Genomic DNA, 23,809 nt, shown 5'->3' on the forward strand with positions numbered 1-23,809 from the left:
GAGTTTAAGTGACTCGCTCGGACCACACAGCTGGCAAGAGGCAGCGCCAGGTTTGCACACGGAGTGAAAGCCCTTGAGAGAGTGTGAAACACTAAAGAGAGGGAAGTGTCCTTTCTTGTTAGCGGGACCCTGAGAGGAAGAAGGTGCTTCTAAAACCAAGTCAAATCCCAGCGCCGGGCTCCGAGCCTGCGGCCGGCAGGGGGCAGCAGAGGGCAGCGGGGGACAGCAGAGGGCAGCGGGGGGCAGCAGGGGGCAGCAGGGGGCAGCAGAGGGCAGCGGGGGACAGCAGAGGGCAGCGGGGGACAGCAGGGGGCAGCAGAAGGCAGCGGGGGACAGCCCCGGGGGACCGAGGTTCCGGAAGGGACCGGCCAGGACGCCCGGCGAGTCCTGTCTGGACCGCAGGAACGCGAGGCCTATTCAGAAAACAACGGCGGGAACTCGGGGGCCCCGCCCTGGGCAGTCACAGCCAAAAGGGCGCTTTGGCCTTTGTGCTCGGGAGAGAACCCCCTGCAAAGCCCCGCGGGGCGCTACCTCCTCGGCGCCGGTGACGGAGTACGCGTGCCCCTTGACCAGCTTCTGGTACGTGATGGCCTCCGAGTCCGCGATGCTGGTGATCTGGAAACGCGGGGGGATCAGCCGGGCGGTCGCCCCCTGCCTGCCCCCATCCCTCCCCCCATCGCTCACTGGGCCTCGGATGCGGCCCCTCTACCGCAGGGGCGTGGCCCTCGGGGGGCGTGGCCCAACACCTGGAGCCTCCCGCCCCCTCCGAGCAGAGCCCAGGCTGCCGGCAACAGCGCCCTGGGGAGTGGGCACCTGTGGGGACGTGTGCAAGGTGCGTGCACAAGTTTCTGCAGATTCGGGAGGGCGGGGTAGGACACGCCATGGAGCGGGGTGCCGCCAGGCTAGTATGAGGACAGGTTAGCGCCCTCAGCCGTGAACCCCGGGGCAGTGAAGGGGAAGGCTGCTGGGCTCCAGGCACGGGCCCTGCAGATGGAGGTGGGGCGGGGGCGGGAGGGAGGGGTCCAGCAGAGGGCAGGGGCTCCAAGGGGACCTGTGGTCTGGGGTGGTGGTGACTCACAGGAGGCTGAGAGTGCAAAGTGGGCTGGAGAGGGAAGGGCTGGAGGTACCATCACCCCTTCAGTTGTACCCCAGACAGCCTGGCTGTCGCCTAGCAACCCCTGGGTTCCAGGTGATGCTCGCCAAGGTGGACAGGGCTGGGCTAGAGTGGCACATTGGGCAGTGGGTGCCCTGGGGCACTGCTGGGGGCTCACTGCGGCCAGAGCAGAGCAGACCAGACCAGAGCGGGCAGGGGTGGGGTGTGGGGGGGCGGGGTGGTGGGGGGCACTTACATCGATGGAGCAGCCCAGCAGAGAGCCCTTCTGCAGAGCCTTCTGGATGATCCTGAACAGGTTGGCCGGGGCCTTCCTCAGCTCGTACCACTCGGCGATGCCCCCCGTGAAGTCCTCGAAGCCCTCGGTGGTGGCGCCCCCGGAGAGCGCTTCGTAGCACCCGTTGATCCTGCGGGAGGGGAAGAGGTGCTGCCGCCACCGGACTCCACGCCTCTCCGTGCTTCCCCTTCTGGATGCAGCCTGGCTGTTGCCTAGCAACCCCTGGGTGCCTTCATTGGACGCCCCAGGGACCCCCTGCTCAGGTGCTCCTTGCCTTGTCCCAACTCAGGGTGCCCACGAGGGCGAGGTACCGTCTCCACAGCTCCCGTTTCCCTGGTGCTTTGGAAGGTGTTTTTGTTTGTTTGTTTGGTGTGTTTTTTAAACCTCACAGAAGCTGAGAGTTGGAAGGCCCTGGTGATTATCTGGTCCCACCTCCCGTATTGATCCTTCCTACTCGTGACCGGAGAGGGGCGGTCTGCCAGGTAGCTGTTTGGCATTTGTAGCTTGAAAAAACGACAGCAATTCAATAACGAAGGCGCTTTCCCGGAGCAGAGGCAGTGCATGGGGACTCTGGGCGTCCTGGGCTTTGCTAACTCTGCACTTGGAGCGTGTGACTTAGGAGTGGCTCTCAGGGCCAGATTCTCGCCGCGGGGTGTGTGGGTCCCGGCCCTCCACCCTGGCAGGGGCAGTAAGAACAGAGACCCCGGCGCCCGAGAGCCGGCCACTGATGGACTGAGCCCAGGCCGCATGGCCAGGACAAGGCCATTCTGGGGGGGCTGATGTGTGTGGGGGGGCTGGTGTGGGCCGTCCCATTGGCAATGGGCAGTGTTGCACCCTGGACGCCTGGGCTCTGGGCCTCGCGGGTGGGACACAGCTGGGAAGAGCAGGGACACCGTTTCTGATCAGAGACCCCGTATGTTCCGGGCAAACCTCCCTACCGCTCATACCCCTGCGTGGGTGGTGTGGCCCACGGGCAAGAACGCTTGGCTGTGTTCAGCTGACAACAATGCACTGTGGCGCCCTAGCCGGTGTGGCTCAGTGGTTAGAGCATCAGCCTGCGGACTGAAAGGTCCCGGGTTCGATTCCGGTCAAGGGCACATGCCCGGGTTGTGGGCTCGATCCCCAGTGGGGGGGGCATGCAGGAGGCAGCCGATCCATGATTCTCTCTCATATTGGATGTTTCTATCTCTCTCTCTCCCTCTTCCTCCTCTCTGAAATCAATAAAAACATGTTTTTTAAAAATGCACTGTGGCCTGCCAGGGCACAGCAGGCCCTCTCGAGGCCGGCTCACTCGGCGCCACGCTCTGCTCCTGCGCCCGCGGCGACAGCGGCCTAGCGGTCACTGGGCAGCTGCGTAAGGAGGCCAGGCCCTGCAGGCATTCATTATCGCCTCCAATTCAGAGCCCGGTTTGGGCCCCAGAAGTCCTTCCATAGAATGGCCTGGAATGGTCCCTGCTGTTTTCCGAATCCAGGGCGGGGGGAGGAGGGGGCCTGGCGTTGCCACAGGGACCGCCGGGCACTTACTTGGCGTAGGCCTTCTCCAGCAGCGCGCTCCAGAACTCGCTGCCCTCCGCCGAGTGCACGAACAGCAGCTCCCCGTTCTTGGTGGGCAGCCTGTCGTCCACCACCACCTCCACCCACTCGCCGTACTGCCAGAACTGGGCACAGGGGGGGGGGCTGGAGCAGCCGGGGCAGCACGGGGTCCCCGAGCCTCAGCTGCATGCACCCCCTCCCCCGCCTTTCCCCTACAAAACCTGGCGCAGCTTTCCTTCTAAACCCCCTCCTGCGGGCAGGTCCCCACCGAGAGGCCTGGGCCTTCCCTCCCAGCCACACCCACCGCCAGCACTCTGCCCTGCCCTCCGCTTGTACAGACATTCCGCATGGACCAGCGTGAAAGGGCAGTGAGCAGCTCCTTAACGCTGGGGTTCAGGCCAAAATAATAGCCTTTTTAACCCCCTGTTCTACCTCCCTCCTTGCCCGAACCAGGGCCCATGGCCACCCTCACAGGGCCCCGAGTCAGGAGCGGCGGGAGCTTTCTGCTGTTTCTCTGTCCTCTGCAAACAGCCCTGCTCACAGGTGTATGCAAACCCTGGGGACCCAGCTCTCAGCCACACCAGGGGACCTGCCCCCAGCCCCCAGGCCCTGCTCCAACCCCCAGCCCTGCCCCCAGACCCTGCCCCCCTCCCCCAAGCCCTGCCCCCTCCCCCAGCCCCCAGGCTCTGCTCCCAACCCAGGCCCTGCCCCCTGCCCCCAGGCCCTGCCCCCTGCCCCCAGGCCCTGCTCCCACCCGGGCCCGGTGGGGAGAAGCTTGGACCCCCCCGTGAGGTAGTTACCTAAGGGAGTTACCTGGAAGTGGAAGATCCCTGCGTAGTTCTCCTGGAAGCTCTGGTTTAAAGGGACGACTCGAGCCAGGACTTCTTCGTTCAAGGTGAGGGAGGCGATGGCCGCCAACAGCCAGCAGTCACCTGTGGGCACAGCCGGGCGCTCTCACCAGAGGTCTGCGTGCGTGCGGGATGGTCAGCATCTGGTCCCGCCTCTGCACCTGGACCCCCGGCCCAGCCTGACAGCCACACCCCGGGCAGGAGGGGGCCGGGGAGGCTCGGAGGCAAGGCTGAGGGACAGTGTTTTGTGTGACAGTAACTGGTGGTGACGGGAGAATTCAGTTCTGAGACCCAGAACCCTGTGGTCGCAGGCCTTGTCCTCGCCCAGCGGGGCCTGGGGCGAGGAGCTGTGGAGTGAGGAGCCCGCTGGGCGGCAGGGGCAGCCGAGAACACAGGGGCCAAAGGTGAGCTTGAGCGAGAGGAAGAGACTGGGGGTGGGAAGTGGTCGAAGGCTGTACCTCTTTGGGCGATCACTTACCCACTTAAAAAGTGGCCCAGCCCTGACCGGTGTGGCTCAGTGGATAGAGCATCGGCCTGCGGACTCAAGGGCCCCGGGTTCGATTCCGGTCAAGGGCATGTACCTTGGTTGCGGGCACATCCCCAGTAGGGAGTGTGCAGGAGGCAGCTGATAGATGTTTCTAACTCTCTATCCCTCTCCCTTTCTCTCTGTAAAAAATTAATAAAATATATCTTTTTTTTTAAAAGGTGGCCCATGCCCTCGGCTAGAGTCATCATCGTAAAAAATGCCACTTCCTCTTAAGTTAGTTTCTAAATTTAATGCAATCCCAATAAAAACAGCAAGAGGATTTAAAAAAAAAATTTGGAACTCAGCTGATTCTAACGTTTATAAATAGGAGAAAACGAAACATAAAGCATCACCGGAAAAATTCTCAAAGGCAAGGGAGTCTGCCTGTCAGATACTCAGAACAGGCAAAGCCAGAGGGATTAAAACAGCGCCGCATTGTGCGTAAGGACACAGGTGGACGGCACGGACCAGAGGCCCAGAAACAGCTCCCCACGCCGGAATGAGGAGAGAGAGATGGTTCACACACAGAACGGGAACAGCTGAGTAGGCACTTAGAAAAAAATCAAGTTACAGCTCGTTGTGTCACAGGGCTAAATTCTAACTGGGATAATATTTACCTACAAACATTTAACATCGTCTACCTTAAATATATATTTTATTATAGGCACAGAAGCATGATAAATCTAGACTTTTGTATTATTTGCATGTTTATTATATGTGTATGTACTGATATCGCCTATTTTAATTTATAGGGTCATATGTTTACATTATGATGACATGATAAATGTAATTATCTGCATAAGTCCATAAACATTCCCGAAGAGACCAGTGGAGAGTTCTATGATAACCTCGGAGTGGAGCTCAGCTACCGAGTTGTAACCTGGAAGCCACAGAATTCTTCAATGATGAATTTAACTACATCAAAGTAAAAAAAAAAAAAAAGGTAAAAAAAAAAAAAAAACCCTCACAATCAGCAAAGTCAAACTACGAAAATAATGGGGAAATATCTGTTACTCGGATCCCAGACCAAAGGTTATCTATAAACTTCATAGAAACAGAAGAAAATGAGGGCTCAGTGGAAAAATGGGCAAAGACAGAGCCGAGTCCGGGGAGAAAGGAAAAGGTGGTGTCTCCCACATTTTAAAGGGGCTCACCCTCACGCATGGTAAGAGAAACAAAGCAAACCTGCGCTGAAATACCACCTTTCCCCCTTCGGACTGGAGCGATGGGGGTGGCTGGAGAGGCCGTGGGGGGTGAGCTCGGCTGCCCTGTCTGAGCCCAGACGTGGGTGTGGTCCCTAAGGAGACACCTGGACGGCCACCTGCCCCAGCCGGTCCATCTCCATCATCGGCCCCGCCCTCGCTGGTTCCACATCCCGCCTGGCCTCCACTGCCTCACCTGCCCCCACACCCTTCTGCCTCCCGCACCGGGAGCAGCCGGCGGCAACCCCACCCTCTTGGGGTTCCTCCTGCCGGTCTGGGCTCTCGGCTGCCCTCTCAGTCCCCTTTGCTGCGTGTGTTCCCGCATCCAGCCGCTAGGGGTCACCCGTCCCGCTCACCCTGCTCCCCGGGTCCAGGAGAGCCAAGGGCCTGGCTTTCCCGGGTCCAGGAGCCCTCTCAGCGGGCACTGAGCTTCGGGAAAACACGTCAGGCATTGAGGAGAGTGTCTCCAAGTGCGACCGCCTTCCTCTCTCATTTCATTGGGGAGAAAACCGGGACCGGAGGAGGTGCCACACTGGCCACATTGGCCGCCTGGTCCCCAAAGTGACAGCTCAGGCTGCCTGGGGTGGGGTGGGGTGGGGGCTGTTACTAAGGTGGGAATGGGGGGGGGTGGAGGCTGTGACCTGCTGAGGCCTAAGGCGCCGGTCTCACTATTGAGAAGGGAAGGGGCAGGTATCCAGTAATGAGTCAATACAAAGGATGAAGACTGATGAGGTGTCCACACAAAGGAACTGATCACAACTCAGGGTGCACCCCCTCCCCGGCCCCAGGCCTGAGGGAACCTCATTTGGGACGGTGGACACCCCCCTTCACTTCACTCCCCCCGGGGCCGGACCAGGGAGCCTGAGAGCCGCCCCGCTGGGGTGAGGCTGGCTTTGAGGTCTCCTCCCGGGCTTTGTCCCTCCCTAACGCCAGGCAGGAGGGGCCTCAGGAGCTCCCCTCTGGCCTCCTGCCACCCCCCCAACCTCCCCCACCCCGTGCTGAGCCGGCCAGTCCTGTCTCTCCTGCTGCCTGGGCCTGGGGCTTTCGCGCGGAATCTCGCCGTCTTGGGGCCCAAGGCAGAGAGCATTTGTGCATTAATCTGTCACGTGTCCAACAGCCAGGGAGGGAGTTGCTCTGGCCCACCTCGGCCACCTGCGGGGACCACTTAGGCCACTTGCTCATGTGCCCGAGGGACGCCCCTCCAAATCCAAACCTCCCCCCCTCTTCTAATGTGCTTGGGAGAAGGAGGTTCAAATTGGATTTGGGGTCTCAAAGCACCGCTGCCTCACCCTTCCAGACTATGGCAGCCTGGCCAACCTGGAAACCAGGTTCAACTGCGGGCCCCCACCGCTGGCTCCGCCCCTGCCCTGGCTCCTCCCCCACCCCCTGGCTCCTCCCCTGCCCTTGGCTCCGCCCCGCACTGGCCCCTCCCCTACCACTGGCTCCGCCCCCACGGCTCCGTCCCCTTACTGGCTCCTCCCCCACCCTGGCTCCGCCCCTACCCCTGGCTCCTCCCTAGGCTCCGCCCAGCACTGGCCCCTCCCCCGCACTGGCTCCTCCCATGGCTCCTCCCCCACCCCGGCTCCGCCCCTACCCCCTGGCTCCTCACTCACCCCCTGGCCCAGCACAGCACACCAGCCACACCCAGCCCTCCCTCCCCCGCCGCCCTCGCCCTCGGGGGCGCGCCCACACCCCCTGTGCGGACACAGCGCCCCAGCAGACCCCATGAAGGGCTCCTTTAAGCCCAGAGCCCTCTTCTGAAAAGGTAAATTCCCAGAGCCCTGGTCTGGGAAGCTGAAGAGACAGCCCTGCCCGGAGCCTCCTCCATCCTCCGGGGAGCAGGGAGGCCCCTCTCCTCCGTGGCTGCAGCGACGCGGGTGCGGGAGGGCCGAGCAGGGTCCCTCCCCCGGGGCCCGCTATCCCAGCAATGCGCCCTCCCCCCGCGCCCAGTGCTGTCTCCCCGCCTCTAACTGGGCGGGAGTAGGTGACATCGCCCTGGGAGTGTGTGACATTCGCCTCCAGCAGCTCACCTACCGCTCACCACTGCCTCTGCCCACACAGGGCCTTCCCTGCACCGGGTCCCAACTCCGCATGGTGCCCCATGACCCCGCCCGCCCTCCCCAGGTACTCAATGTTTCCTCACCCTCTTTTCACCCCCCCCCCCCCATTCTACCAGCGGTTTTCCACGGGGGCATGTTTGCCACCGCCACCCCCCTCTGGGGACTTGGGGCAATGTCCCACTTGAGACCTCTTTGGTTGCCATGCTCGGGGAGGGGTGTACCTAGAGGCCAGAGGCCAGGAATGAACGCTGGGCCGGGCCCTCAGCCCAGGACACCCCGGAAAGGGCCCGAATACAACAGGGCCCAGGTCAGACCCGTCCCAGCCGTGTCTCATTCCCTTAGGACCGTGGTCGGCAAACTCATTAGTCAACAGAGCCAAATATCAACAGTACAACGATTGAAGTTTCTTTGGAGAGCCACATTTCTTAAACTTAAACTTCTTCTAACGCCACTTCTTCAACATAGACTCGCCCAGGCCGTGGTATTTTGTGGAAGAGCCACACTCAAGGGGCCAAAGAGCCGCCTGTGGCTCGCGAGCCGCGGTTTGCCGACCACGGCCTAGGGGCCTTGTTCCTTGCGGGCCATGGGGACAGCTGGATCCGTAACAACCGGACCAGATACGGGTGCTGCTTCTGGCTGAGCTGGGCCCTTTCTGAGACCCTGGTGTCTGCCGTCGCCAGCAGACCTGACACTCTGCCTGCAGGGACCACCTGCCCCCCGGGGAGGGAGGCCAGCCGGGCCCCAGAGCCTCAGCTTTGGGAGGCAGGGGACAGAAGTCCTGCGGAGCCAGGGCCACCCCTGGAAGCTGGCGGAGGCCCGCTCTAGAGGAAGTGCCCGCCCTGCCAGGAGCCCAGGCCTGTGTGATGGCGGCTGATGCGTCACCGGGGCTGTCCCTCCTGTGGCTGATTCACGCCTGGCAGCGGCCCAGGAACGGGGACCCCAAGCCGGAATCCCCCACCCCCACACACACAATCACGACGCATTTACATCAGCGGCTGCGGAGGGAGGGGGGGCCCCACTCACATCCCATCCCAGTGGGATGGTGGCTGCTCACAGATGCTAACCACGGGTCCCCTTTTCCTTCTGGCCCGGCCCCCAAGGCCAGAGAGGGAAGGAGGGAGAGGAGGATGCGGAGGCCTAAGGTTCACGCACACACTCTGAACTGGGGCGGCAACTTCTGGACTCTCAGCAGGGGCCCCCCCCCCCGCCCCCCAGGCCAGGCCCTGGGCCAGGAGGGAGCCACCTGGTGCAGGTTTCATCTTTGTGCCCCTTTCCCTGCAGCCGACCAACCGACCCAGGTTCCCAGAGTCACTGCCTGAGGCCAGAGCTTTAATCTGCCGGGACTCCAGCAGACGGTTGGCACCTGCCTGCCAGGCAGTCCAACCCATGGCCTTTCTCCCCTGGTCCCGGGCCTCACAGACTCCACAGGAGACGAGGGTGTCCCTGGCCTGCTCTCCGGTGTGAAATCCCTCCTCTTCCTCCGAATTCTCCTTCCTCACCTCCTGGAGGGACCAGCGGGAGGGCGTCCATTTCCCTGACTTCCTGGGAAAATGCCTCGCTGTGGCTGGGCAGCAAAAGGTGGGCACCCACATGGACTGAGCAGGTTCCTTGGCCCTGGAGCTCACAAATGGGAGTTGAAGCCCCGTTTGGGGGGACGCAGGGGGAGGGGGCTGCTGGCGGGGAAGGGGCGGATTTTGGAGTCACAGGAGTCAGCCGTGGTGGGGCCTTAGGAGAGTCTGATCCAACCCTTTCAGCTCAGAGACAGGGGACCCACCGAGGCTGGAGCCGTGCTGTGTGGTGGCCGAGCCTGGGGCAGCCGGGGCAGGAGAGGGGCCTGGGGTCGTTAGGGTTCGAGATTCACCCCTGCCCTGTTTAGGAGACTGTCTAGATGCAGCAGGAAGGCGAGCAGGGCCGCAGCCAGAGGGGAGAAAATCTGCGAAAGAACACTTACAGCCAGAAGAGAAGGCAGAGGAAGTGGTGACTCATGGCCGCGGCATCTGCTCCAGCTGGGAGGGGCTGCTGGGAGGAGGCTACGGGGGGGGGGGGGGGGGGGGTGGGGGGGGGGGCAGGGAGGCAACTGCTTTTAAGATAAAAAAAAAATGCATTTACTTTCTCCATCACACCAGCCAACACTTTTCTAGTCCTTTTTTTTTTTTTTTAATATATTCTCATTGATCTCAGAGAGGAAGGGAGAGGAAGAGACAGAAACATCAATGATGAGAGGGAATCACTGATCAGCTGCCTCCTGCACGCCCCACACTGGGGAGCGAGCCCGCACCCCGGGCATATGGCCTGTCCGGGAATTGAACCGTGACCTCCTGGTTCATAGGTCGACGCTCAACTATGTGCACTATTTTTTTTTAAAGGGGCCCTGCAACTCCATTGGAGGGGCATCCTGCAAAATCCCTGGCCAGTCCTCTTCCCAAGTGTCCAGGTCACCAAAGACGAGAGTCCAGACACGGTCCCGGCCCAGAGGAGCCTAAGGAGGCAGGAGCAGCAGTGCCGCCTGGCACCGTGGATGGGACCGTGGGACAGAGAAAGGACATTGGGTAAAAACAAGGACGTCTAGACCATCTTGGCACGGCACCCTCCGATCATGCCCTTCAGTTAATGACCGTGTAGCCCTGTCGGTCCGTTAATGTAAGTAACGAACGCACTGCGCTAATGCGAGACGGTAAGCGGGGGAACAGTGTGGGGCGGCTGGAATCCCCTATATTACGGGCTCCATTTTTCTGTACCTTTAAAACTGTTCTCTAGCCGAAACCGGTTTGGCTCAGTGGATAGAGCGTCGGCCTGCGGACTGAAGGGTCCCGGGTTCGATTCCGGTCAAGGGCATGTACCTTGGTTGCGGGCACATCCCAGTAGGGGGTGTGCAGGGGGCAGCTGATCGATGTTTCTAACTCTCTCTCTCTCTCCCTTCCTCTGTGTAAAAAATCAATAAAATATAAAAATAAAATAAAACTGTTCTCTAACAGTTGGTTAGCGTGTCCTCCCACTACACCAAGGTTGAGGGGTGGATCCCTGGTCAGGGCACATATAAGAATCAACCCATGAATGCATAAATAGCCTGAAGCTTTTAACAAGATACCTATTAGAAAAGGATTTTTTTAAAATGACAATTAAAAATGACTTTAAATCTTTCTAAATTCAGTGCTTAAAACCGAAGCGTGTGCACCTGCCCCCTTCACATTCGCCTCCTCGTATATTTATTTGTCTTTCCCCCCCCCCCCGAGTGGTACCCACGTACAGGCCCCAGGTTTGCCTCCCCTCCTGGCCCTTCCCTTCTCACACGATGAGTATTTAGAGGTGAAGATCTGCTCATCTTCCTTTTCCCCTTCCCTCCCATCCTTTCTCTCTTCTGCTATGATGTGGAGAAGAGACTTTCCGAGTTGCTGAACTCAGCAATAATCGCGGCCCCTACATTTGTTGAGGACCCTACCGGTCTGCCTATATACGAATCTCACCTGTCACCCAGCCCTGGAGGGGAGTATTGCCAATTATTCCCATTTTACAGAAGAGGAAACTGAGGCCCAGAGCTTGGGTAACCTGTCAAAGCCACCCAGGCTGGTAAGCAAGTGGTGGAGGGAGCAGGAACGGGAAACTCCCTTAGGCCCCGCTTTCTGTGGGCTTTTCCCATCGGTCTTGCCTCTCCCACCCTCTGCTCAGCTGGGCTGTGGGCAGGGGCACCCTGGGGCCAGACTCTTCCCAGTAGGTGTTCTGGGGGCCGTGTGACTCTTGGGGGTAGAGTCGGGGTGACCCACCTCTGAGATGCCTCAAAGACCTATCTGCCAGGTGACAGTGACCTGGGGCTGTGAGCCCTGGGGGCGGGGGTGGGGCAGTGAGGAAGCTCAGCAGGGGCCCAGGGGAAGGGCAGGTAGGAGGAGCTGAGCTTCTGAATTTTGTGGCGCCGGGTCCTTCCAAGTGGCAATCACCTGTAGGGACAGGTTGCCACCAGCGATTGCAGAGCCGCCTCCAGGTGGCTGTTCCCTCCCGGCCCCCAGGTCTGCGTGCAGGCGGCTCGTGGTCAGCGCAGTTCTGCAAACGTGGTTTGCATGATTGGGTGAGGCTCCGAGCCTTCTGGGAAAGGGGGTGGGAGCTGGGGGCTGACCGTTGCCGGGCAGCGCTGGGAAGGCCGGCAGGGGCAAGGCCACAACCACGTCGAAGGACAGCCCTGCCCAGGCCACGGGGGAACCGGGTCTCCGGGTGCAAAGTGCAGGTGAGTGAGTGGATTTGGCTTTGAGAATTCCACCTCCACACCCCTCATCACAGCAACTCGGAGGGAGTCTGGGGTTCTGGAACGAGCTCAGAAAGACGTACCATCAGGGCAGGGTTCTTTCCTCGGGCGGTGTTTAGCTGTGTGGCCTTATGCGGGCCCCCTGCCCCCACCTCCTGCCTCAGCCTGCTGATCTGTGTCCAGGGGGTGGAAATGCTCAGCGTTGGGGCGATTACATGAGCGAGCACGGTGAAAACGCCATGGGCTGCACTCTGGTCTGCAGGGGACAGGTGTGTGTTCCCTGTAGTGAGAGCCAAGGCGAACTCTGGCGCCCCGACCCCCCAGCACAAGGCGTTGCTCAGGGTCAGGCACAAGAGCGACTTGAGAACAAGTCACCCTCCCTCTCTCTCCTGCTTTAACGCCACATCCCCCATCGTAAGGAAAGGCCAAGCCCTGGCGGGGTGGCTCTGTTGACTGGTGCATCATCCCACACGCCAAAAGGTGGCAGGTTCGGTTCCTGGTCAGGGCACATGCCTGGGTTTCAGATTCCGTCCCGGGTTGGGGAGTGTACGGAAGGCAACCCATTGATGTTTCTCTCACTACCCATCCTTCTCCCTCTCCCTCTCTCCTTCCCCCCTTCCTCTCTCCCTAAATAATCAATTAAAAAAAAACAAACCACACACACACATACCCTTGGGTGAGGATTTAAAAAAAAGAGCTTTAAGAAGACTTGATGTAACAGGTTCCTGTCTGACTTGGTGCCTCTCTTGGGGAATTTTACCCAGGGATGTAAGCTTTGCTGGTCTGCTCTCTGCACAGTCTGGTAGCATTGACACAGGACTTCAGTCCTGTTTGTTACTGGCTCAGAGGTCGTAAAGCAGGCGTCCTCAAACTACGGCCCGCGGGCCACACGCGGGTGTTTTTGCCGTTTTGTTTTTTTTACTTCAAAATAAGGTATGTGCAGTGTGCATAGGAATTTGTTCATAGTATTTTTTAAACTATAGTCCGGCCCTCCAACGGTCTGAGGGACAGTGAACTGGCCCCTGTTTAAAAAGTTTGAGGACCCCTGTCGTAAAGCTTTGAAGTAGGTGTTTATTTAGTCCAGGCGTGGAATTTTGTGCAGGTGAGTTAGCCCTGGTGAGTTAGCCCTGGGGCAGCCCCTGGGTAGGTCAGCGTCAGCAGCAGCTCCCAGCCCGTTAGCCTCTCAGTCCCTGGCTGAGTGGACCTCCAGTAGCCCCCAGCTTAGCTGCCCAAGGACCCCGAGCTTCCATCTCCTGTGGGGTGGGGAGGCGGGAAGTGGAGGTGTGTGTGTGTTTTCTCAGGTAGGAGTGTGTCTGGCATCTCAGGAATCTGCTCAGAGGCTGAGCTCAGACAGCTGGGCTCCGCCTGCCCAGCCCTCAGCCCTGGGTCATGGTCTCCTTGAAAGCATCCCCTCCCCTCCTCCCGGCCCCAGGGTGCCCACCCCGATGATTCACACAGCTGCCCTGACTTTCCCAGGCTCCTCTGTGGAATCTAACTCCCGGCGTTAAACACACAGGCCTGGCGTCAGGCTGTCTGCATTGTATCCCCGGCGCCCACCTCAGCTGTGCCAGGACCTTAACTGAGTTACTCCCAGGGCCTCCGTGTCCTCACCTGTACAATGGGCATACAGCTGACCCTCCAATAACTCAGGGGCTTAGGGACACTGACCCCTGCATCGTTGAAAATCTGTGTATAAATAACTTTGACTCCCCCCAAAACGTAGCTGCTGATAGTTTACTGATAACGTAAACAGTCAGGTAACTCATATTTTGTCTGTTATGTGTATTATATACTGGATTCTTACAACAAAGCAAGCTGGAGAAAATAAGATGTTACTAAAAAAATCAAAAGGAAGAGAAGATACGCTTATAGTACTGGGCCTGTTCGTTGAAAACAATCTGTGTATACGTTTAAATCTGTGTTGTTCGAGGGTCAGCTGTAATCAGGCCACCTTAGCGATTCTGCCCTCGCAGAGGAGTGTCTGGCCCTCAGTCAACATGAGCTCTTATTACTCCGAGTATCAGAGCCTCTGGGTGGGCGCAGAAAGGAGGTACCGTTCAAGATGATCAGTGTTGTTACTGACGGACTAGTAGTGCAGGGGTGAGGAACGCCCGGCCCGCGGGCCAGAGGAGGCCCCCGAAATCCTTTGGCCTGGCCCTGCCAAGGCATTAGGGGTGAGTTAATGAAATGTTTGGCCCAAAACAGCGGGCTCCTGTTTAAGCTGATTGTTTTGTATGGCCCCACAGTGATGTTATAAATATCCAAATGGCCTTGGCAGCGAAAAGGGACCCCACCCCTGGCCTCCTGTGAGCAGTGAGCGGGAGGTGATGGCAGGAAGCAAGGTTTTGGTTTAGCAGAGTAAATAAGATACTCGGGCGACCAGGGGCCCGGTTTATGATGAGTCAGAACAATGGAGGGTGGAGTCTATGAGAACTTAAAGACTGGTCCCCGGGTTTCTCCTTGGCGACCTCCAGAGGTGGAGACCGCAGGCTCCAACCTCAGCGGGCCCTGCACCCAGCGAGAAGTCAGAGCTCAGCCTCAGGGCGCAGCCTCCGACCCTCAGGGTTCAGCTCCCGTGAGTCTCACCCAGAGGAACATTCCCGCTGCCTTTGCTGCGGTCAGCGCTGCATCGCACTGTTATGATGCCAGGGCGACTCATCTTGCAAACACCCAGAACCCCGGCTACGCTCACTTCCTCCCAGCAGCGAGCAGTCATCAGGGTTTCCTCTCCCTTCACCCCGAGTCACCATCCCTGATCCTGCCCCCCCGAGACGCTGAGGGCTCAGCGCTGTCGCTGGCCTGGGGAGCCCTCCCACCTGGGCCCGGGCCCAGAGCCCGACTGTTTCATGGGCCCCGGGTAGGACTGGCCCCAGGGGGTGCAGAGACCACGGGGGCGGGGGGGGGGGGGCAAGAAGCCCCTCCGTCGTCCTGTGTGAGCGTCTTTGTGACCTCAGCACCCAGCCCAGTGCAGGGGACACAGGAGGCCTCAACACGAGGCCCTCGGGGGACAAGAAATCCCGGAAGCTTCTGGAAATGGAAGTGGACCAGCCGCTTGGGAAGGGAGAGAAGCCCAAGACCCGCCCTCCCCCGCCCCCCACCCCCCACCCCCCACCCCCAGACTTGCAGACGAGACCCCAAGGCCGCTCTGGGGGCCGCCACTTACCCAGGGCTCCCTGGCAGATGTCTGTGCGCGTGGCTCCTCCAACAATGAACTGGGGGTCATCGCAGATCTCCTGGGGGCGAGACCCACAAAGTGCTGTCAGCCCACCGGGCCGCGCTCCTGCCGCTCGGATGCCTCGGTTCCCAGCGGGCGCATCGCACCCCCCCCCTCCCCCCCCGTGACTGCAGCCAGACTGCCACGGCGTCCTCTCCTGACCCCGCTTCATGGGGTCCAGTGGGTGGTGGGAGACACCCCGGCTGAGAAGGGGAGCCACTGCCCAGCGCTCCAAACTGCCGAGGGCCCCGCAGCACCCTCCTCTGCAGACCGGTGGGCCGCCCACACGCGGGAGGGCCCCTCTCCTCTGTCCCTGCACCTCCGTCCTCTCACTTGGGTGGGATTCCTCCCTTCCCATCCTCGTCTCCCCTTTCCCACATCTGACCACAATATGTTTTTTATTGATTTTTTACAGAGAGGAAGGGAGAGGGATAGAGAGTTAGAAACATCAATGAGAGAGAAACATCCGATCAGCTGCCTCCTGCACAACCCCTACTGGGGATGTGCCCGCAACCAAGGTACATGCCCTTGACCGGAATCGAACCTGGGACCCTTCAGTCTGCAGGCCGATGCTCTATCCACTGAGCCAAATCTGACCACTTTTTAAGCCTCATTGCCACCTCCTCCATGAAGCCCTCCTTCCCAGTCCAGCCCTCGCTCCTCCCGTGGATTCCGAGTCCCAGAGTATTTCTCCTCTGCCATTCAGGGTCCAGCCGGGCTCCGTCTGGTGGTGCTGACGGGCGTCCCTCTGTGTTCCCAGCACACACGTGTGGAGGCCGCGGGAATGTGTCCCGCTTTCTGGATCCGTCTATGGGGCCGTGGTGCTGGGAGCAGCCGGGGATTGTGAACCGGCTGTGCGTCAGTACCGGGCGTGCGTGGTGCTGTATCCCCCCCGAGGCCCTCTCAGAACACACGATGGGGAACGTCCCCCTGTCCCAGGGGAGGACACAGGCTGAGGAGGGAGGCAGCGTGTCTAAGGTGACCTTGTCTAGACTCTGAGGTGACACTGCTCCCCAGTTACAGGCAGCACGGAGCTAGAGGTGACCTTCCCGGGGGCAAAATGCATGCTCCCGGCTCCCCTGCTGCGGCGCGAGAAGCCACCGTGGGCCATTCTGCCCTCCGCGGAGGCAGCCCTCTCTCTCGGCGGGCTTCCTGATTCTGCAGCGCCCCACCCAAAGCCACAGAGGAAGTGGGGGCATCGATCTGGGCTTCTCGACCCAGCCCGGGGCCACCTGGTTGGGGCTCCACCCCACACCCCCGGGGAGCCCCTCTCTGGCAAGCAGAGTGTTTCCTGGGCGAGACCCGGATCCGGCCCGTCCATCCCGGAGCCCAGCACGTTCCCCTGGCGCCTCCGCATTGTCCCTCCCCTGCTTGGGGCGTCTGTCTGGCAGAGGACGGGGACAGTGGGAAAACGGGGCCAGCTTTGCCCGAGGCCTGCCAGGCGAGCACTTAGGCAGCGGATGGAAGGACCGGGAGCCCGAGCGTCGGATTGATAATCCTGCGGGCGAGCGCCAAGCTCTGACGCCAGGAGGATTTTTCCACTTTGCTTCTGCAACTTGCCTGCATCGCTGGCAAAATGCGTATTCCCCGCTCCCCTCTCCAAGGGAGGCAAAGTTCAGAGCGGCGCTTAGAGAAGTTTCATAAACCGTGCGCACAGCACGGAGGGTGTGCGGTGAAACGTGGACGTAACCGTCCGAGGAGAGGGCCTGGGGGCTTGGGCTTGGGAATCAGACGCCCTGGGTTTGAGTCTCGGCTCGGCCACTTCTTACATGGGTTCTATGACCCTGCAAGGTACTTCTCCTCTTTAAGCCTCAGTTTCCTCATCTGCAAAATGGGCATGGTGATGACACGCGTACCTACCACTTAGGGTTGTTATGAGAGTTAAACGAGGTAACTAGGTAAGCATGTCCTGGTAAACACTCTGTAAATGTTACTTATTATTATTATTATTACCCAAGAAGTTGATGGCAATCACTGAACTTGGAGGATGGCGATGTAGGTTTGAGGCTGAGCTCCGGTGACTCAACACATAACCCCAGTCCAGTTCTCTCGTCTAAAACAACAGCCTCTCGAACCCCAGGCCCCACTCTCCTTCCCACTTCCAAAGAGCACCCCTCTGCAAGGAGGAGACCCCTCCTTGGTTCCCCGCGCTCACTCTGGCGCCCCCTACAGGCTGCGTCTGCCCGGCTGGAAGTCTGTCCCACCGCAGTGCTCTAAGTCACCACTGACTTGCTGAGGCCCCAATCCTGCAGACACCGGTCTGTTTCCCTGGCCTGACCCCGGCCCCGGCAGGTCAGAGGCAGAGCGGGCCACTGTGGGCTGTGGGCTGTGGGCTGTGGGCTGCGGGCTGCAAACAGTCCTGGCTTCACCCCGGACACCTGCTTGAGCAAACACTTAACCTTTCCACGTCTCCACCTCTCCGCCCGCTGGATGGGAACACACCAGCCACACTGCCCTGGGTCGTGCAGTGCACAGCCTGCCCCCCCCCCCCCCCCCACCAGTGGCCCCAGATCTGTCTCCCCGTCTGTCTAGGAGTCCTACAGGCATTTCCAGGGATTCCTTCACTGGCCCCTAGTGAAACTACACGCAGCGCGAGGAGGCCGTGCATACAGTTTACATACGGAGTTATGAATAATTTAGAGGCAGACGCTGTCTGCTCTGTGCCCGGTGTACAGGCGGAGCTCAGTAAATGCTTCCTGGATGAAGGAAAGAAGAAGGAAATGGGTGTGCAAAGTCACTTTGTAAACTGTCAAGTGCTGTCCCCATGCACAGTGAATACAGTCTCTTGCGTATCACTCTCACAACCATAACTTCATTTGAGGCTTGTTTACAACCCTGCATTCATTCATTCATTCATTCACGCACTCAGCCACAAAGCGTCACTGTCTTTTTGTTCTCAGGTGTATCCCAAGCATTTAAGACAGTGCCTGGCATTGAATAGGTTCTCAGTAAATATTGCCGAAGGAATGAATGAATGAGTGAGTGAATGAGTGAATGCATTCCGTGGGAGGGAAGTGACCCTGCTCGGCACTGAGGATATATTGGTGACGGTGACGCGTGGTTCCCTGCAGTTCAGAGAAAGTGCGCACAGAGGTAGTTATACGTACAAACGGTAAAAATGCCAGGAAGGAAATGAGCAGGGTTTGTGATCAAGAATGAAATGCTGGGGTGGGGGCTGCGAAGCATGGTCAGGAGAGATGACTTTGGGGAGGGGACATCCCAAAGAATCCGAGGGAGCCAGACTCCAGACCACCGGGGAAGAGCGTCCCCGGCAGGGGGGAAGGCGGGAGGGAGCGGGCCTCGGAGGCACGGGGCCTGGACAGGGTGCAGGCATCGCCGCTCCTCTCAGATGAAGAAACGGAGGCGGAGAGGTTGCGTGTCTCAGGCCGGGTCACTGAGCAGGTTACCAAGGAATGAACTCAGGCGCTCACGTCCTGGCCTAGGGCATGGCCTATGCGCTGGGCTGCCCCGGGCAGGGTTTGGGGTCACAGAGAAGGTGAGTGGGGCGGGGGGGGGGGTCTGGGGGGGTGCGGCTCAGAAGAGTGGAGACAAGAGGCGGGTGCTTAGTCTCCTAACGGGAATGGAGAGGTGGGATTTCGCAGGAAGCTGTGCTAAGGTTGGGTCCCATAGGGGTTGGAGCCAGCAGGGCGTCCGTGGGGAAGCGACGGAAGCTAGATTAGGGAGCGGGCTGTCCCTAGGCCGGCCAGAGCAGGGGACAGGGACGCCGGGGAGCCAGCTGGGGGGCTTGGAGGGACCCCGAGGTTCCCGGGAGGGTTCTGGGCCAGAGGAGTCTGGTTCTCGGCGGCCTGTTCTGTCCTTGTTTACCAGCGGCGTGAATGGCAGGGCAGGTCCTCGCAGCGCCCATTGGTTAAAATAAACAAGAAACTCCGGCTAAACCCAGCCAGGGCCGCAGGAGGCAGCCCTTAGTCACAGCGATCAGGGGGCCCTCCCCCTCCCTCGGCGGCGGCGCCGGCCACAGACGGACTTTCCGGGGCAGAAGCTGTCTCCCGCCTGCTCTCCTCCGGACCCTCTGGACCAGGCGTCCTCAAACCACGGCCCGCGGGCCACCTGCGGGTGTTTTTGCCGTTTTGTTTCTTTTTTACTTCAAAATAAGCTATGTGCAGTGTGCATAGGAATTTGTTCATAGTTTTTTTTTTTAAACTATAGTCCGGCCCTCCAACGGTCTGAGGGACAGGGAACTGGCCCCCTGTTTAAAAAGTTTGAGGACCAGGCCCTGACCGGTTTGGCTCAGTGGATAGAGCGTCGGCCTGCGGACTCAAGGGTCCCAGGTTCGATTCCGGTCAAGGGCATGTACCTTGGTTGCGGGCACATCCCCAGTGGGGGGTGTGTAGGAGGCAGCTGATCGATGTTTCTCTCTCATCGATGTTTCTAACTCTCTATCCCTCTCCCTTCCTCTCTGTAAAAAAATCAATAAAATATATTTTAAAAAATAGTAAAAAATAAAAAGTTTGAGGACCAGAGTCTGGACCCTCCGCCCCACCTCCCACCGTCTGCCCACCGGGGTCCCATCAAAGTTGTCCCCGGGTCCCCTCTGCCACCCCAGTTTTTGTGGAGTCCAGGGGGGCTCCTAGTGGGACTCTGAGAGCCGTGTCCCGCAAGGCGTGGGAGTTGGAGGGGCCCCCGGGGCGTCCCGCGCGCGCCTGCACCCCTGCACCCCTGCACCGGGTAACGGGCCCCGGGGATGCGCGCGATCAGATGGTGGCCGGGCTGCGGGCGGTGGCTCCCGGGCGGTGCGGGCTCGCTCTCCGCCCCCGCCGGGCCCTCGCCGCCCCCCCCCCCCGGGGCCCGGACACCCGCCGCCAGGCCCGCACCCACCCCGCCCCGCCCGCGCCCCAGCTCCTACCGTGGGCCGCTTCCACACGATGCCGTGCGTCTTGCTGGAGTGGGGCCCCAGCTCCTTGAAGCCCAGCGCGGCCGGGACGGCGGGGAAGGCGGGGTCCTGGAACAGCACCCCGGCCTCCAGGCACTCGGCCCGCAGCGCCTCGTAGTCCTGGTTGAGGTACTTGACGGCCCGCTCGTGCGAGCCCAGCCCCTCGGCCGCCTCCCGGTCCCGGGCCAGCTTGGCCGCGATGCCCGCCATGGCGTCCGCTGCGCGCGATCGGGTCGGCCTGCGGGGGTCGGTGGTGCGCGCGGCAGGGGCGCGGCCGGGCCCGGAGCGGGGCAGCGGGACTGCGGCTGCCGGCGATGATTCACCGGGAGCGCCCCGCCCGCGGGGTGTGGCCTGGCCGCCGGCGGGGCCCGCTCGGGGCCGGGGCGCCTGCGGGGCCGGTGCTGCCGCCTGCGGGCGCCCGGGGAAGCGCAGCCGCCGGACGCCGGGGCTCCGGGCGGAAAGGGTCGGGACGCGCGAGGGCGCACACCACACCCAGCCCCGGGCCGGCCCTTTCCTCCTTCCTGGGGGGAAAGCCGGACGAACCCGAGGCCGGAAGGGGTGACTCTGCAGGAAGCACCCGTGAGTCAGTGCATCGGGCCCGGGGAGTGAGGTCGGGGAGGCGGCGCTGGCTGCCGTCGGTCGGGCCCCAGCTTGGTGCCGCTCCCTGTCCTGGGGGCGATGCATAGGGGACCTCGTGAAATCCTCCCAGCAGCTGGGTGAGAGGCTGGTCCTGCGCCCATTTTACAGATGCAACCACCGCATCGGAGAGGGCCGGGCACTTTATTCGAGGTCCCGCAGCTACTCACAGGCAGGACAGGGACTGGGGTCACCCAGGAGGTATCTTCAGATGCTGCCCTGCTGCCGGCCGGCCGGCTGTGTGATCCCAGGGTTGACCGATCTGGTAAATAAAAAGTACATTCTCCCAGTTACATTTGAATTTCAAATAAACACCAATAATTTGTTCGTGTAAGTGTGTGTGGGGGGGGGGGGGGCGGGGGAGGAGGAGAAAGTTTCCTCTACCTTTCTATATTCTTCCACTGGTCTAATAATTAAATCGACGTGATTAGCAAGAGAAATAGCCTAATTTCACCACATACATGCATGGGGACACACACACACACACACACACACCGCCACATACATGAGAGGGCCAGGGGCGGACAGGGAAAGTGAGGTATCTGTGAGCTAAGGCTAGGGTTAGGTGCCCGGGCCTTTAGAAGGGAGGGAGGGCAGTCCCGGGAAGAGCAGAGGTGAGTAATTAGTAGTTTACCCCGCCCTATGGGAAGGTCAAAAAGGTGTTCTCAGATAATCTTTCATTAGGGGCAAGGCCCCTGGATAGCTTACATTCTTTTTTATTTTTTCATCTTTTTTTTTTTTAAATGTATATATTTATTTTAGAGAGGAAGAAAGAGGGAGAGAGAGAGATGGAAACATCAATGATGAGAGAGAATCATTGATTGGCTGCCTCCTGCACGCCCCCTCCTGGGGGTCAAGCCTGAAACCTGGGCATGTGCCCTTGACCAGAATCGAACCCGGGACCCTTAAGTCTGCAGGCCGACGCTCTATCCACTGAGCGAAACCCGCTAGGGCTTTTTTTTCCCATCTTTTAAAAAATATATTTTTCTTGATTTCAGAGATAGAAACATCAATGATGAGAGAGAATCATTGATTGGCTGCCTCCTGCACCCCCCACACTGGGAACCTAGCCCGTAAGGGCATATGCCCTTGACCGGAATCAAACCCGGGACCCTTCAGTCCTCAGGCTAATGCTCTGTCCACTGAGCCAAACCAGCTAGGGCGTAGCTTAAATTCCTTAAGGGGGAGGTAAAAGTGCCCCAGGACTCCATTGCCTTCAGGTCAAAGTAGTTCACACGCCGACACAGCACAAACTGGGGAGGCTCTGAACCCCTCGAGGCGATGTGCCAGTCCTGCATGGGGGCGTGCTTACACTAAAGGACCCTTCCCCCCTGGCTGGTTTGGCTCAGTGGATAGAGCATCAGCCTGCGGACTGAAGGGTCCCAGGTTCAATTCCAGTCAAGGGCACATGCCTGGGTTTCGGGTTTGATCCCCAGTAAGGGGTGTTGCAGGAGGCAGCCCATCAATGATTCTCTCTCATCATGGATGTTTCTCTCTCTCTTCCCCTCTCCCTTCCTCTCTGAAATCAATAAAGATATACTTTTAAAAAATAAAATAAAAGATCCTTCGTTGTTCACCTGGAACTGACATTTAAATGGGGAAACTGAGTCAATAAGGGTAGAGTAGTTAGAACAGTGTCTGTGGTCGGGCCGCTGTGACCATTCTGTTGGGAGACACTGGGCCCGTGGGGAATTGTAACCCATCCCAACATTCTTCTGGCCTTGTTCCTGTAAATGCTGGCCCTGACTATCTAGCATGTCGATAAACAGCATGTTTGTGTAGGATTCCTAGAAACTAACTTCAGAAGATACACACTGTGACCGTTAGTCATCCCAGTTCCAGCAGATTTGCTGACCTTCAACCATAGAACCAGGATGACGTAGAACCGGGATGATGACGGAGACCAGGAAGATGCAAACCATCGCTTGGCCATTTTCGAGATCCTTGAAGGAATGGAGTGTGCTGGCCTGCACCCCCCTCCCTTGACTTCTTTGTTCTGCTTTCCCTCTCCCTCCTCACAAAACCTCTGCGTGCTCTGAGATCTCGAGATGGGCTTTGTGACAAGAGCCCCCCATCCTCTCCAGGTGCCGGCACTTGAATAAACCTCTTTCCTTCTTCATCAGCACCTGTCTCGCGAGTTTGATTTTCGTGGCGGCAGGCAGCCGAACTTGGGTCCCGGTTACAATACCGCGAGATTCTCAGCTCAAACACGAGAGAAATGGGTGTGTGCCAAAGAGTGTATCCTTCTCCTCCTTCCCTACACTAATATGGAAGAATTTATGTTTCCTCGGGAAAACTATGCATTGTTTAGATCAGTGGTTTTTAACTGGAGGCAAATGTAGCCTCTCTACCCTACCCCCAGAGGACATTGGCAATGTCTGGAGGCATTTTTTATTGTCATGCCTGGGGAATGCTACTGGCCTCGATGGGGTAGGAGCCAGGGAGGCTGTTAAACATCTTATAGTGCCCGGGACAGCTCCCCACAAATGTCAGTGTGCTGAGACGATCTGATTCCAGCCTTTCATTGCTTTGGAATTATTTTACAACCCTAACTTGCAGGTAACCGTAGCCATGCAAAACAGTTTTCTATCGATTATGCAAATTACTTCTGCCCAGTGGAGGGCCTCCTCCCCCCACTGGAGAACCCAGGTGAGCCCATTCGCACATTCAGCTCAATAGTCTTTGCTTCACATAAATAAAGGTGTGCTTCTTTGATCTCTCCTTTGGACCAGGTATCACATCTGCTTTATTGACTCATTTAATTAATGTGTCCAATAAAATCCTTAAGATGCATTCCTTTTATGTCTCCAGGGGAGTCATCTTTGTTCCTTTTTTTTTTTTTTTAAATGATCTCTTAGCCCCGAGGCAGGAGGCCCAGATACTGCTCTGTGGAGAAAGTGGCATTTACGTTGATGTTGAAGGGTGGCTCGAGATGCCAGAGTCAGGATTTTCCTGTAAAACAGTGCCCGGGGTTCAGATCCGGCACGGTCTGTGCCTATCACAGTCTACAAGCTCTAGTAATTTCTAGAAAATGGATAGTAATGCCACTAAGTCTTTTCTACATAGATGCAAATGAACCTGGTCTGATGCAAGTGCGATCAGCCTCTCTCGGTTTTGCATCTATTAACAAATTTCCTCTGCATTCCTCATTGGCCTTTTTTTTTTTAGATTCTCCTTTGAATTAAAATTTTTAAAAAACACACCTACCGGTTCTCTCATCCATTAATGCAGTGGTTCTCAACCTGTCTAATGCCGTGACCCTTTAATACAGTTCTTC

At 58.9% G+C, this 23,809-nt stretch overlaps 1 protein-coding gene and 1 long non-coding RNA gene across 4 annotated transcripts in view; one reads left to right on the top strand and one right to left on the bottom strand.

Annotated features, from left to right (window-relative positions):
* The window catches only part of CAPN2 (calpain 2), a 40,202-nt gene extending 19,987 nt beyond the window's left edge, over positions 1 to 20,215 (bottom strand). For both annotated transcript variants that reach the window (XM_054712888.1, XM_054712887.1), the window contains exons 1-6: positions 19,870 to 20,215; positions 14,955 to 15,024; positions 3,735 to 3,853; positions 2,913 to 3,046; positions 1,350 to 1,518; positions 532 to 615 (exon numbers count right to left, since the gene is read on the bottom strand). In XM_054712888.1, coding sequence (XP_054568863.1) covers positions 532 to 615; positions 1,350 to 1,518; positions 2,913 to 3,046; positions 3,735 to 3,853; positions 14,955 to 15,024; positions 19,870 to 20,106 — 813 coding nt within the window. In that variant the 5' untranslated portion in view covers positions 20,107 to 20,215. The remainder of the gene's footprint in view (positions 1 to 531; positions 616 to 1,349; positions 1,519 to 2,912; positions 3,047 to 3,734; positions 3,854 to 14,954; positions 15,025 to 19,869) is intronic.
* On the top strand, positions 19,967 to 22,631 carry LOC129148266 (uncharacterized). Of its 2 annotated transcripts, none has more exons than XR_008555326.1 (3): positions 19,967 to 20,025; positions 20,644 to 20,797; positions 22,315 to 22,631. It is a non-coding gene; the product is annotated as an uncharacterized LOC129148266 (long non-coding RNA). The 2 variants fall into 2 exon arrangements; XR_008555327.1 differs by lacking the exon at positions 19,967 to 20,025 and adding an exon at positions 20,259 to 20,475.
* Positions 22,632 to 23,809: the final 1,178 nt, after the last annotated feature.

Source organism: Eptesicus fuscus, chromosome 24 (genome assembly GCF_027574615.1).
Source record: "Eptesicus fuscus isolate TK198812 chromosome 24, DD_ASM_mEF_20220401, whole genome shotgun sequence".
In the NCBI taxonomy this organism is placed as follows: Eukaryota; Metazoa; Chordata; class Mammalia; order Chiroptera; family Vespertilionidae; genus Eptesicus; species Eptesicus fuscus.